Here is a 14,789-nt window from a genome sequence, read left to right on the forward strand (position 1 = left end):
GGTATCGTCGTATATATTTTATTATCCGTTTCAGACTATTTCGTTTTTTTTTATTTTTTATTATTAATGTTTTATTTTGAATTGTTAAAATTGGTTAAATAATCTAGTTAACTGTGGCTTGTCTAGCAAGTGAAATGTTATACGGCAGGATCCGGGTCGTAACAGCGTACAAAGCTGTGGAGGCCTATCTCTTTCAGAATCCTGATGCCTATGCTTGATCAACTTTCCTGTTCTCTTTTTCCTCGCAAGTACTCAAGTCTGTTATTCGCAAATCTGGCTACTGCTTTTCTGGTTATGTTTGACTTCAATTCCTTTCTTCTACTTTTAAGATAGGAATGTCAGAGAAATAAAGATTGTCTCAATTGTCTTCTGTAACTAATAGTATATGGTATGTGGAAATAAAATCTTGAAAGTGTTCAATGAACGTCAGATCTTTCTTTTTGAGAGTTATAGCATGTTTGGCCGGCGGGAAAAATCAGCTTATTTTGAGAAGTGCTTTTTTTAAAAGTACATCTGAAAAAAGTATTTTTGGAGAGAAACAATTTGTGTTTGGCTAATCACTCTAAAAAACACTTTTGAACAATAATTTGTGTTTGATCAAGCTTTTCAAAAAATATTTTAAGTATCGAATTACGAATAAGGACATGAATAGATTTACTTAATAGTTAATATTATAAGTAAATAAATAATCTCAAAAATTTGTTATTACATGCAATAATTAAATCTTTTTATTTTATTTAAGTAAAATATGAAAATAAAATTAAAAAGTACTTTAATTCTTTTAATATTATTCCAATATATTAAAAATTATTTAACAAATATAAAAGCATTCACCCTTAAAGTCACTATATATTAGAAAATTATTCTAAAAATAAGAAGAAATACTTATACATTAATATCCTAAGTATTAGATTTAATGGTTATTTTGGTATATACTATATTTTGTTAAGGGTATTTTTGGTAAGAAGAAAAGTCAAAACCGCTTCTGCTTTTGCTTTTGGAAAGAAACTACCTTTATCTGCTTCTCAAAAACTGCTTCTGCTTCTTCCCAAAAGCACTTTTTCCCCAAAGCTTGGTCAAACACCTTTATAGCCCGTTTGGCCAAGCTGAAAAAATCAGCTTATTTTGAGAAGTATTTTTTTTCAAAAGTACTTTTGGTGAGAAGCAATTTGTGTTTGGCTAATTAATTTAAAAAGTACTTCTAAGCAGCAATTAGTATTTGACCAAGCATTTAAAAAGTGCGTGTATTTTTCTCAAAAGTGCTTCTCAAAAAAGTGCTTATGAGAAGAAACTATTTTTTTCTGTTTTTTCAAAAATGCTTCTGCTTCTCCTCAGAAGCATTTTTTTTTCCTCCTAAAAGCTTGGCAAACACTTCAAATTTGAAAAAAAAAATACTTTTTTTGAAAAAAAAAAATGCTTTTGAACTTGAAGAAACTTGGCGAAAGGCTATTAACTCTATGGAATTTGGAAGGTGATTTTTGAGCGTTCATGCAAACATTGGCCTCCTAATAGAACAGGCAAATTGGTGAATGCAGAGATATCTTGTCCTGTTATGTTACTCCTGAGTCAGCACCTGTAGTTGGAGTTAACAACATACAAGGACAGGACGTGCAACAACAACAATAAAGCATGTTTCTTTATTTACTGTTACATAACTAATTAAGTGAAGCACTTCTTTACTTTGTTCTTTCATGTATTTATAGATTAGATTTAGAGAAAATTGGCTTACTTAAGCATAATTATAATGAGAAACAGATATACAAGTAAGTAGTATTCTTGAAAAGAAATTATGTATTCTTTTTCCTACTGGATTCTTATTTCTTGAGCAATTAGAATCCTTTCTTTTTGATATGTTTTAGACTCAAACTTGAGTATTTATTGTTGAAAAGTTCAGATGAATGTTCTTGCCTCTCAACCTTTATAGGGTAGGGGGTAAGGTCTACGTACACACTACACTCATCAAATTTCACTTATGAAATTAAACTGAATTTATTGTTGCTGTTATTGTTCAAATGAATGTTCTTGCCAGTGAGCTGAAGCAAATTAAGTGTACTGTACTAATGATACTTGCTGCATGTGTTGTGACTGTGTTGCTGTAAATAAAAGAGTGATGAATTAGATAAATTTTACAAACTATTGGAACAATTATCCTTTTCATAAAGCAACATAAAGGACAAACATAGGAATGTTAGAAGTTCTTATTAAGAAATGTTGCTTTCATAAATTTTATACTTCTTCCTTTAGATTTCTTTATTTTCTTTAAAGAAAACAGCTGGCATTGATCCCAGCTGCCGGCGGCTTTCTGCATCCTCACAAGCACAGTAGATCAGCCAAAATGCCAAGTGCTGACCGTCTCATATAGAAAAAGTGGAAGCTTTCATTTTCACATTAGGAGCTCCCACTTCAAAAAATATTCATCCCCTTATATGTGGCTACCTTTAAAACGTGAGACAAGTTATAAAGCAAGTATTGTGTTAGGTGCAATAATTGGTCTATTTGGCTCAGAAATGACTAATACGTATAAATACTTCCCAAAAATGGTTAGGTGCAATAGTTTACCAAGAAGATGCCTACAATGTTCCTCTTGCTGCATGTTGTTTCTCTTTGTGTTTTTTTTTCTTTTCCCTTTGACTTTTTCCTTTTGTTGGTTTCCCAATTATGCAGAAAAAAACCTTAGCAAATGGATTCTTAAGCATCACAGCTTCCTTTCTTTTCTTTCCCTTTTGACTGTTTCCTCTAGTTTTTCTATTGACCTCCTTTACAAACACCTCTAACCAGAGTCTAATGTGCAGCAGAAGACTATCTCAAGAGTTTCCAAGTACTGAGTTGTCCCTCTTTCCTGTGCTATCAAGAATAAGGAATAGCCAACAAGCTATTTTTCCTTATTATGCACGCGTACAAGAGATTCTTTATAGTGTAAAGTTCAAGTTGCAAAAGGTATCAATAGACAGAAGACCACTTCTTTTTAGTGTAAGGTTCAAGTTGCAAATGGTATCAAGAGACAGAAGACCGCTTCTTTTTTGGTTAGATGGCGGCTTTTGGAAAGTGTTACTAGTGGTATCAAAATGGACCTAGAAATAGGAAGACTAAAGCCATTAACCTGTACCAATCACTTGGTGACTTCACTTTCAAGAGTGACACAATGCATCACCAGTGTATCCAACATGGTGACATTATAAGAGCACATTAATTCAATAAACAATAGAAACTAAGAACAAAATAAAAGTCAAACAATGCCAAAGTTTGCCCTCTCTTCACCCAATCTCCTCCCATGTGGTTGTCCATATGCAGATCTACCTCTAACGTGTTACATCATCTTGTACCGGATATCAGGGATTGTGTCCACAGATCCCTCAACAAAAAAAACCCTCCAAGAAGAAGATAAAAAATGTGGTTAACTTTGAAGAGCAGAGCTGTCCTAACCTAAGTCGAAACATGAAAAGTACCAAGTTAGATAAAAGTGAGTTGCCTCTCCTTACATATGTTGCGCCTTCGCCAAGAAACTTTACACTGCCACTGCATATTTAGCCACTCCTTTCATCTCTATCTTGCCTTCTCATAAACCTTGAACATCCTTTCCAATCACCTACATCCATGTCTCTGACTATACAGAGATGAACAGATAATTTTCTTTCTCAAGAACCATCTACAGGCTAGTCAAAATGATGATACTCTAAGAAAATAGACCTTGAATCTAAAACTATACAAGGAGACAATAAACCAATCTCTCAACCAAACTGGGATACTATAAGACCTAGCGTCCCAGATCGGGGCAACTGAAATATGAATAACATATAACATAGAGACCCAACATAGAGAAACACAATAACATGGATGGTCTGGCTATAATACCATGCGACTGAAAATAGATCTTGAACCTAACTCAATCTGAAAAACTATTTCATCACTTGAGAACTCAAGACCTCATAAGAAAACAACAAGTCACGACCCTACAAGAAAACAACACTCAAATCCTTCAATACCCTACAAGAAAACAACACTCAAATCCTTCAATCAATGTAGGATACTTTTTTCACAAGGACAATCAATGTAGGATACCATACACAACCTCCCTAAGCTGAAAAGGAAACAACTAAAGCTGTGAAGCTTTACTCGGGCTTTAAGCCACCAAATACGTGTCCCAAATACATTTGACATGCATTAAATCCCCACAGTTAAGAACAAGTAATGACACAGGAAAATTTACTGCAAGGAACAGCCATTAATGCAAATCCAACATAGAAAAAATGGTGACAGTTCATAACATTAATTAGTCTCATTAAACTTTCTCCACTTCAACAGACAGATTTCACTTCACTTTCCACTCTAAGCCTGAGCAGAACCGTTTGCTGCAAAGCAAGAATTCACAGATCAGTTATGACTTGAGACTCAGCTATGAAGCAGATCCAAATGGACAATTACCTCAACCGCGGCCCCAAATATCAGATTAGAAGCGAAAAGAACACAAATCTGATAAAGGAAATATTGTAAATAAATTATATAAGACCAGTCATTGGTAACATCAACAAGTACCTAAACATGCAGAGAGTAGAAGAAGAGGAAGAAAAGGTAAAAACAGTACTCATAATATCAAAAACAGCTATAAGGGATCTCAGATCTTAACTCTACTAATAAGATACATGAATTGAATCTGCAGTGTAAACAAAGAAATGTGGATATCCCAAATAAGCCTACATATGAAATGAAACTGATCTATCAAAGAACAGTAACAGATCCATCCACCTACATACTTAAAACCCCAAGATCCATTTTTAAAAACACAAGTCAACTTGAGGAAAGCCCCCAAATCTTATGCTTTCCAGCCAATTTCATAAGGTTTATTTGATACCCTTTTGTCAATTGGATTCAAATTAGGCCTGTGAATCACCCTTCTTTCCATCAGCTGATCCATTAGATTCTCTCTCAGTCAACAATCTCCCTGCTTCCTCATCTGCTTGCTGAGCTTTCTTCTGTGCTTCTTTTGCCTTCAATGCCTGTAACTTCTGATGATTATAGTACGCAACTCCTAAGAATGCCAATCCATACCCAATCAAATTCACTGGAGTCACAGTATCCTTAATCACCGACCAAGAAAATGCAATAAGCAGCCAATCTTTAACAACCCCAGCAACATTCATAGTCAAAGCTGATGTCTTTCCAACCAAAAGAAACACAGCCAAGTTCAAAGCGAACGCACACAGTGAATTAGTCCCAAAAATAGCAAAATCAAACTGGAAACTCGAGCTCTCTCTCAAAACAGGAAGCTCCACAAAGATCCAAGGGATTGACAAGAAAACCAAGCAGCTAGGAGCAACATAGTACAAAGAAGTAATGGGGTTTAAACTAATACCCTTTGAAGTCAACAAGATCTGGATCATAACAAGCCTAGTAGCCTCAAACAAAACAGCAAGCAACTGAAGTAAAACACCCCAAGAATCATACTTTGCTTCACCATAAGCAGCAATAGCAACACCAACAGAAATAGCCATCATGTTACCCATAGTAGAATTCTTGAAAGTGTCCTTTTTGAACAAGATCCCGATGGTATAAACAGCAACAGGCATAAGGGCTTTCAACATTTGAATAAAGGAAACAGAGAGGTAAATATAAGCAGAGTTTGAAAGCCAAAGGGAAACAGAGTAAAGTGCACCAATAGGAAGTATGCAAGTGAGATAAACATTACGAGATAAGGAAACAGGTTCAACAACTTTGAAGACACGAACGAGAAGGAAAGCTAAAGAAGAGCAAAAGGTCATGTGGATCATTGTTAGAGAAATGGGAAAAGGCCAGCCGTAGAGCTTGCGGTCAAGAATGTATTTGTTGTAGACAATGACAGTGAAGGAAAGGAAGATCCAGATTGCTACATAGGTATAGGAAAGAATGATCTTTTTCACTAATCCGTTTGACAAGGCGGCGCCTTTCCCCATTTTCGCGGTGGCGGTGGTGGGTGGTGGAGAGGGGAGGTGAAAGGGTGGTGAGGATTTGAAAGAGCTTTGGTTTTTGGAGTCTTGCCGTGGGTTTGACAAAGAGGGGAAAGTGAAGAATGGGGGAAGAAGAGGTCTTATTTTTATGTGGTAGTGTGATAATTTTGTTACTATTTTTTGTTATTTCCTTTTGTAGAATTTTTAACTACATTTTTTATGAGTTGGAGTAGGGGTTGGGTAGAAAAAGGGGGGTGAGTTTTGAAACTTTGGAAGAGTTTATCCCTTTTGGAGTCTTGCAGAATTTAGAAGATGGGAAAATGAATAATTGGGGAGAAGACTAGAGGTCTATTTTAGGTGATTGAAAATGTGACATTTTTGTTTTTCTTTTCCTCTTCATATTAGTTTAAATTGTATGTATTGATAGTATAAAATTAATTTATGCAATTTTTTCATTTAGGTAATTAGAGTTAATATCGTGATAAATATAAAAAATTATTATGATAAAAATAATAGGAGTAGCTAACATATTATCACACAATAATATAAAAAATCTATAGAATGTAAGTACATAGTATAACTTAAATCATAGTATTATATTTGTTTATTTGAATTTTGAGAAGTGAGGTGTCAAGACAAAGTGAGACTTGGAAGAGTTATAGCCTGTTTGGCCAAGCTTCTCAATATGCCAAAAGTTTTTTTTTTTTCTTCTCAAAAATACTTTTTTTCCTAATTTAGGTATTTGGCCAAGCTTTTTTGGGGAAAAAAAAGTAGAAACAGAAAAAAGTAGGTTCTTTCCAAAAGCAGAAGCAGTTTTGACTTTTCTTCTTACCAAAAATACCCTTAATAAAATATAGTATATACCAAAATAACCGTTAAACCTAATACTTAGGATATTAATGTATAAATATTTTTTATTATTTTTAGGATAACTTTCTAATATATAGTGATTTTAGGGGTAAATGTTTTTATATTTGTTGAATGATTTTTAATATATTTAACTTATACTATTAAAAGAATTAAGTGAAAAGATTTAATTATTGTCTGTAATAATAAATTTTTAAGATTATTTATTTACTTATAATATTAACTATTAAGCAAATCTATTCATGTCTTTATTCGTAATTTGATACTTAAAAACACTTTTTGAAAAGCTTGGCCAAATACAAATTAATGCTCAAAAGTACTTTTCAGAGTGATTAGCCAAACACAAACTGCTTCTTTACGAAAGTACTTTTTTCAAAACCATTTTAAAAAAAAATACTTATCAAAATAAGTTGATTTCTCCCGCTTACCAAACAGGCTATTCGTCCTTTTGGAATCTCGCGGAGCTTCTTTTCTCCGATATCTTCAAGAGCTTGGAAAGAATGAAAACGTTCTCCTATTGTCCTAAATAATGTCTATTTTATTTTTTTACATAGTCAATTCTCCTAGTATGTAAATATATTTTTTTGTTTCATGAAGTTTTAGTTGTTTTTACATTATGCTCCCTTCGTTCCAATTTATGTGAACTGTGGTTCTAAACAATTTAAAAAAAGACCCAGAGTATTTGTTTGGTTATAAAAGCTTCTCATTGAGGGTATAATTGTAAGTTTAAGCAAAATTATTTTCAAATTTAGAAAGGGGTCATTCTTTTTAGAACGGACCAAAAAAAAATAGGTTAACGTAAACTGGAACGGAAGTATTATTTAGATATAATTCAAATGACGGCACATCTCATTTCAACTTTGTTCAAAATAAATAGGAAATATTCTTTTATGAATTTTTTTTATAAAATCTACTAGCTACTGCTATTCTTAATACTTCTATTCTAGTAGTATTTGCATTAAGAGGCGTGTGGTATAATGGTGGGATTCAAATAATCTTATTTTCCAACCAAAGAACCCCTAAGTGCTTAAGTTGTCGCTTTCTTTTATTTAAGAACTGTAGATATATTTTTTGAGTCTGGTTGTCATAAACAAAATTACTGATATGAGAAAATTTTTTTATTTTTAAAAAATTATTTTGTTGTTCGTAATGTTTTCATTATTCAAAGCTATTAAGTAATGTGTTTGACTATTATTCATTTACTTTTTTGACGACAGTAATAAAATCTAATTACTTATATAGGTGAATCTAATAACCTAGATTAAAAAGGAAGAAAATCCATCATCATAGGGGAAAATTAAAAAGAGAGAAGCTGACAATTTAGAGAATAACACATCTAAAAACTTAAGTTACATAGAAGGGAGAAATATTTGCAGTTAAAGTTAGAAAAGAAGCTCGATTTTTTTTTTTTTCTCCCCTTGAGGACATAGGTTAGGGGCAGGGGTGTCAATAGATATTTAAAAACCGATTAAATCGATCGAATCGGATCGTACCGAACCGATTTTTAGGTTTCTTTTAACAAAATCGTATGTTTTTATATAAATCTATAATCGTACCGATAATTAGGGTAGGTTTTTTTATTTTATGAAAATAAACCGAAAAAATATTGAACCGTACCGAATAAATTTACATGTGAAAAATATATTTATATATTAAGTTTGAAAATAATAAAGCATTAAATTTTTCCTTGGGTCTTAGAATTATGAAAACAGTTACAAGCCAACAAGTAATTAAACTCAAAATCCTAATTCCCAAACCTATTATGTTACTCCTATTGAAGCTAAATTATTTTCAGCATATTCACCGGCAAGACACAAGGTATTGTAGCGATTATGAGTAGCAAACTACAATGTATTAAATATGTTCCCTTTCGTATGATTTAGATTTATCTTTTTGAATTTTTAATCTTCTATAGATTTTATTCTTGAGTCCCAGTCCCAACTTGGTTAATATCTTTATGTTTACCCGTAAAATGGTACATTTGAATTTATACGTGATTTTTAGACAAGTTGATTTTGAAATAATATAATAATCGAAAAAATACTCAGTACTTAGCCTTAGAATATATATGAAAGAGCAAAGATGGTGATTCCGTGAACACGGTTTCCGAACATAACAATGATGAGATCAAAAATCAAGAAAGTAAAATTGTATAAAGCTTTGTATAGAATATAGTATATATTCTTGCCAGAAAATTTGTGTCATTTACAATATTAATGGAGCTCAGTATTTATAGCTATGCCTAAAGAAAGAGGTCCTAGGATCATGCCTTCCTTTAATACCAATTATGAGGGTCATTGATGAAGATGTAACGGTGAACATAAATGCCAAATTCTCTGTAACGTCCGTCGCTCTTAATGTTACAGAATATTCCTTAGTAAATACTACCGGGCGTAGGCATTTAATACTCCTTTATGAACGTTATCCTTTTCGGTGACAAGCAGAGTGGTTGCGTTCGATCCTCAGCCATCCCATCTTGGATTCCATGTGTCCTCCTTTTAGTCAGCCACGTGTCATATTATATTTTACCCTATACAGATAACCCCCTACTTTCCGATGACATAACTTTTGTGTTACCGGAAAGTTGGTAGAAATACCTTTTTGGCGGGAGTTACTATAATTTCCTCCGAAGGTATCTAACAGTTGGTTAGACACATGTCTCTCCGCATTTAATACCCCGAACACGCCTCATCTCCTGATTCAGCACAACTTTTGCCAATTTATCGAGGTAATCATAGCCATGAATTTAGCCGCCAAAATTTTACTTATACGCAACTTTCGTTTCCTTTGCGTTTCACAATTGTTTGAGCTTCTGATTTGTATCCTTGTTTTCTATCTGTTTTCTAATTTTCTTCAAACGTAAACTCTTTACCTTCTTCTTTTCCAATGGCTTCTTCCTCTAAACGTGTTGGTTCTACAAAGAATAAGAACAAAACCGAGGATTCCGTTCCTCTAACAGTGGATTCTATCATCCCAAGAAGGCTTAGTACTTCGAAGGATTTTGAAGAGAAATTTCCTACTACTAGCCCTCGTACATGGGTTGTTAGTAGGTACCCTTCTTCCATTCGTCCTTCCAGTATTCCTGCTGTGAAGGAGGACTGCCGCTGCAATGAGTTGGAAATTATTGCTCCTGATCTATCGGAGCGAGTGACCCTTCCCAAGGAAGGTTTTACATACTTTTTCACATATTCCTTTACTTTGGGTTCGTTTTCTTTGAGTGGAGAGCTTAATTCCGTGATTGCGGAGTTTTGCCTTCGCTAGCAGGTGTGTTTGGCACAGGTAAGTGCTTCAGTGTGGTGGACGATTGCCTGCCTTCGACGTTTGTGCCAAGAAACTATAGAGGAGCTAACCTTAGCTCATATAATGAATCTCTATTCCCCCAAAATCTTCTATGGGGGAATGATAAACCTTTTCAAGCGTGGCCACCATGCTTTGTTATCTAGCATGGATGATGATAACGACCGTGGGTGGATAGAATGGTTCGTTGCAGTTGCCACCAACGACATCATTCTGATAACGACTTCATCCTTTCCGGTTGCTTGGAACCGCACTCGTAAGTTCTTTGTATAGTATTCCTCTTACTAGATATTCTTCCATGGACGTATCATCTCTTTACCCTTCGCATGTTTCAGCAACTCGATAGATCCCACTGATGGTGAAAGGTTTGAACCAGTGGGTACAGAAGATCTTGGACGTCACAACGCCCAAAACTCGTTCGTGGAAAGAACTGGCCCTTAAATACGGGTGTAAGGTCAAAAATCATGGTAACTTTAATTTACCTTGTTTCCATATTTGTATATGAAGAACTTGGTTGAACTCTTATGACTTTGTTCATGAAATTAGGTCTACCTGCGGGCTCTGTTGATGTCCCCGAGGAGGACGTTCTGGTTGATCTTGCTGATACAGCGAGGCTGCTTCAGGAAGCACTTACTCGAACAGGTATCTCCGGGCCTGTTTTGGGTGTGAATACTTCTTTATAGAGTCCCCGGCCGAAGGATAAACAAACAAAGAGAGTTTGGGGCAAAATTATGTTGCTCCTTCTGAAAATCCATAAAGGAGGAGGAACATTATTCTTTTGGTTTCTACCGGGTGCAACCAACTATCACGGCCGGTGGAGCTTGCTAATTACCTGAAGCCTTTGGCTTTAGGAAAAGACTGGGAAAAGATTAAAACACTCTCGGTAGAGTGTTTGTTGAACAATGCTATGCATAACGCTGCGGTGGTACGTTCCCTCCTTCCTCTGTTATTTCTTCTACTTTTGAAAGAATGTATTCTAAATTTTAACTCTTCTTATTTTATAGGCCAACTTTCTTGCTTCTGAGGGCCTTCAAAGGTTGATTCGTGAGAAGGAAGAACTTACTTCTGAACGGGATCATCTTTTGGTGGAACGGGACCAGACTGTTCTCCGCCTCTCAGAGCTGGAAACCAGAGCTACTGAGGCCATTGTTTTGGAGGCACGTTTGCAGCAAAGCGAGCAAGAAGTGGTAACCCTTAGCGAAGAAATTGGGTCACTTAGGGTTAAATTTGATGAGGCCAAGGCCAAATGGGCAGAAGTCCAGAACGTTATTCTTACTGCAACCGACCGTGAGGCTGCATCCGCTGAAAGAGTGATTAACTTGGAAGCAGCCTTGAACTCCAAAAGTGAAGAGCTAACTGTTGTGGAGGCGAAACATGCCCATCTAGAAGAGAAGTATAGGAAACCTATCGAGCATAATAAGCTCTTTAGTTCAACTGTCCGCGAGCTCGACGTCAGCCTTAAATCTGCTAGATCCACCTGGGAAAACCTTTTCGCCGAGGTTACTCAACTCAAAGAAGAGCTTAAGCGCTGAGCGACTTCCCTCATTGTTGAAAAAACTTACTCCATGTATATTATGAGGAGAAAAACCTTGGAAGAGGCCAAAGCTGGTATCATTGATGTTGATGTCGAAATTGCTATGGCTCGAGAGCTTGAGTTGGCTGCAAAAAATGGACTCCCAGCGCAGTCTGATGCTCCCAGGCTAGGGTTTCTGTGGAGAAAGGAGAAGGTTCGAGAGGATTTGGGGGCGGTGGACGAGCGAAAATGGGTCTTTAGTGTTTAGGGTGAGGGGTAATATAAAACGGGTAGGTTAATTATGGGTCGTTGATCATTTGAGATCAACGACCAGGATCACAAGGGGAAACGAGGCGGGTTATTTGAGACGGGTACCGACCGGGTTTGAGACTAGGGGTCGTTTGGCTTTTGGGCTGGGATGGACTGGGCTAAGGTTTGGGTAGTTTTGGGCCACTAATGTGGTCCAAAATTGGTTAGAATGGGCTATTATTTAAATACCCAAAATTTTATCAAAATAATTTATAAAAAATGCTTAATAAATAAATAAAAATAATTTTTATGCACTGAAATGCTTAAAATAATAACTTAGTATTATAAAAAATATAAATATGCTATTTGACACAACGAATATAAAATAAACAGCAATTGTATATGAATATAGGTCATTATTGCAAAATTAGATAAATAGCTTAAAAATGCTAATATAATTATATGGAATGAAATAAAATATTTGAAACATATATTATAGGTGCAAAATAATAATTTTAGGTAACTAAGTCATCACAAAATAATTTAAAGGGATAATTACTAGATATTTATAAAATTTAAATGCAAAATAATTAATTTAAGAGCTCTAAAAATATTGAAAATTATAGGAAATACTTGTATAGATTTGTAAACTAAATAATGATGCATAAAATGCTATTTTGAAGGCATATGATGCATATGCTATTTTGAAGGCATGTATATATTTTGAAAAATATGAGGGCAAAATTGGGTATCAACACCTGCCCCTCTTTACTCGAAAATGATGAAAGAGTTATCGGGTAAAGAATATGATGATCAATTTTGGACGAATTGAGGGAGGGATGGTGTGATTTGAAAAATGGGGCCGAACCCTAGTTCCTGAGTTGCCTACATATCCCCGGTGTTATGGGAATCAGGTCGTGTGTAATTCTGGATCCAACGGTGAACTGAACCGATGGAGTTGTCATAGGAACGGTCGTATGCTTCGAAAAGGGTTCTTTTGGGTAGGACAATATCAAACGAATTTGCGCGAAATCATGAATGTGACTCTGAAATGTTATGGATGTATCTCAAAATGAGTATCTGAACGATTATCAAGTAAAAGTGGGTAACTGATGGTGGTTGGTTGCGTTTGAAATAATTGCAGGATGTGAACATTGAACGGAAACCAAAGCAAAGATTGCTTCTGTTAGGAGAACGGTTACTTTCTGGATTACCTGCAAAACTTAAAACATGATGTATGCAAATATATATGGATTATTGCGAGAATTTAAACATGATGCAAATTCCCTTTGGACCACGAAAGTTGTCTTTGGAAGGTGAGGATGATGTCCTTAGACCATGACGTCCTGGGCCATGAATCATGTGATAAGGGATTCAAAGGCCATGAAGTGATGTCCACGGGCTATGAAAATGGTGCCTCTAAACCATGACTCCTTTGAATAATGATGTACAATCCTGAGAGATCCTCAAGCCATGGAATGGTGTCTTCCGGCTATGAGGGTGATGCCTTCGGACAAAATGGCGATATTTCAGCCTATGAAGTGCAAAGATGTGACGTTTGGTCACATGCGAAGATGAGACAAGACAAGGCTTAGTCTTGTGTAAGATGAAGGCAATGCTTAGCCCTAGGTAAACAGAGGATAGTGCTAGGTCTTAGGTGGTGTAGTGGGGATAGTATTTAATCCTGAGAAAAAGGCAGTGCTTAGCCGTATGCAGGAGGGGGAGGCAGGGCCTAGCCTCATGCAAAAATTGGAGACAATGCTTAGTCTCATGCTAAGAAGGGGAAGCGGTGCTTAGCTTCATGCAAATTAGGAGACAATACTTAGTCTCATGCAAAGAAGGTAGTGCTTAGCCTTGTGCAGTTAAGGAGGTAATGCTTAGTCTTATGCAGTTAAGGAGGCGATGCTTAGCCTCGTGCAAATAGGAGACAATGCTTAGTCTCATGCAAAGAAAGGAGACAATGCTTAGTATCATGCAAGGAACGGCAGTGCTTAGCCTTATGTAATTAGGGAGGCAGGGCTTAACCTCATGCAAAATAGGAGATAATGCTTAGTCTCAATGTAAGGAAAGGTAGTGCTTAGCCTTATGCAATTAGGGAGGCAGGGCTTAGCCTCATGCAAAATAGGAGACAATGCTTAGTCTCATGCAAAGAAAGGACACAATGCTTAGTCTCATGCAATTAGGGAGGCATGACTTAGCCTTATGCAAAGAAAACGATGAGTGATAGTAGAGTGTTTCTTAACTGGAGATGCTTGGGATAGATAATATGCTATCTTGAAGGTAGTGACCCGACGTGTCTGCAGATATTATTGTCTTACTGTGCCTGCATCCAAAGAAAAATTATGAGTTTTGTAGGGAAAAGTTGGTTCACACTTTTGTCTTTTGCTTTGCCTGTGCTCATGTCTTGAGATCCTGTTTGAGTCACCCTGGGTAACATCTGGCTCTTTATAGAAATAAAGTTTTTCGAAAGAAATGCGTGTATTTGATGAATGTAGTTATTTAAAATATAGTAGTATACAACATCGACTAAGTTAGATGAATCAATGACTGTGAGATATTTTAGAGACATTGCGGCTTCCTTGCTCTTGAATTTTGAGGGTCCTCCTCAAAATTCTGCCCCAGTTTAAAAGCAATTCTTTGACTGTTCTATGTATGACGAAGTTGGCTAGACTTGCTTTAGAATTTTGAGGAGGACCCTCAAAATTCTGCCCCAGTTTCTGACTATGGCAAAAATGAAGATTTTATTGAGATGTGACCGAACCCATAGGGCTGCCTACGTATCCCCTCTTAAACGGTAATTAGGTCAAGCGTAGTTTAGTTACATCAGATGAAGAAATATATACAATCTAAACATAGTATCTCTTGACTGCGTCTGAGTTGATAGGTTTTGGCCAAACTTCTCCGTCCATCTTTGCGAGTATGAGTGCTCCTCCTGTTAGTAC

The 14,789-nt window shown here is 35.8% G+C and overlaps 1 protein-coding gene across 1 annotated transcript; it reads right to left on the reverse strand.

Moving 5' to 3' along the window:
* Nucleotides 1-4,564: 4,564 nt before the first annotated feature.
* LOC107766750 (putative sugar phosphate/phosphate translocator At2g25520) lies at nucleotides 4,565-6,169 on the reverse strand. The gene has a single exon (XM_016585586.2). It carries the CDS (start codon nucleotides 5,925-5,927, stop codon nucleotides 4,872-4,874), a length of 1,056 nt encoding a protein of 351 aa, XP_016441072.2. The 5' UTR covers nucleotides 5,928-6,169; the 3' UTR covers nucleotides 4,565-4,871.
* Nucleotides 6,170-14,789: the final 8,620 nt, after the last annotated feature.

This window comes from Nicotiana tabacum, chromosome 23, assembly GCF_000715075.1.
Source record: "Nicotiana tabacum cultivar K326 chromosome 23, ASM71507v2, whole genome shotgun sequence".
Classification (NCBI taxonomy): Eukaryota; Viridiplantae; Streptophyta; class Magnoliopsida; order Solanales; family Solanaceae; genus Nicotiana; species Nicotiana tabacum.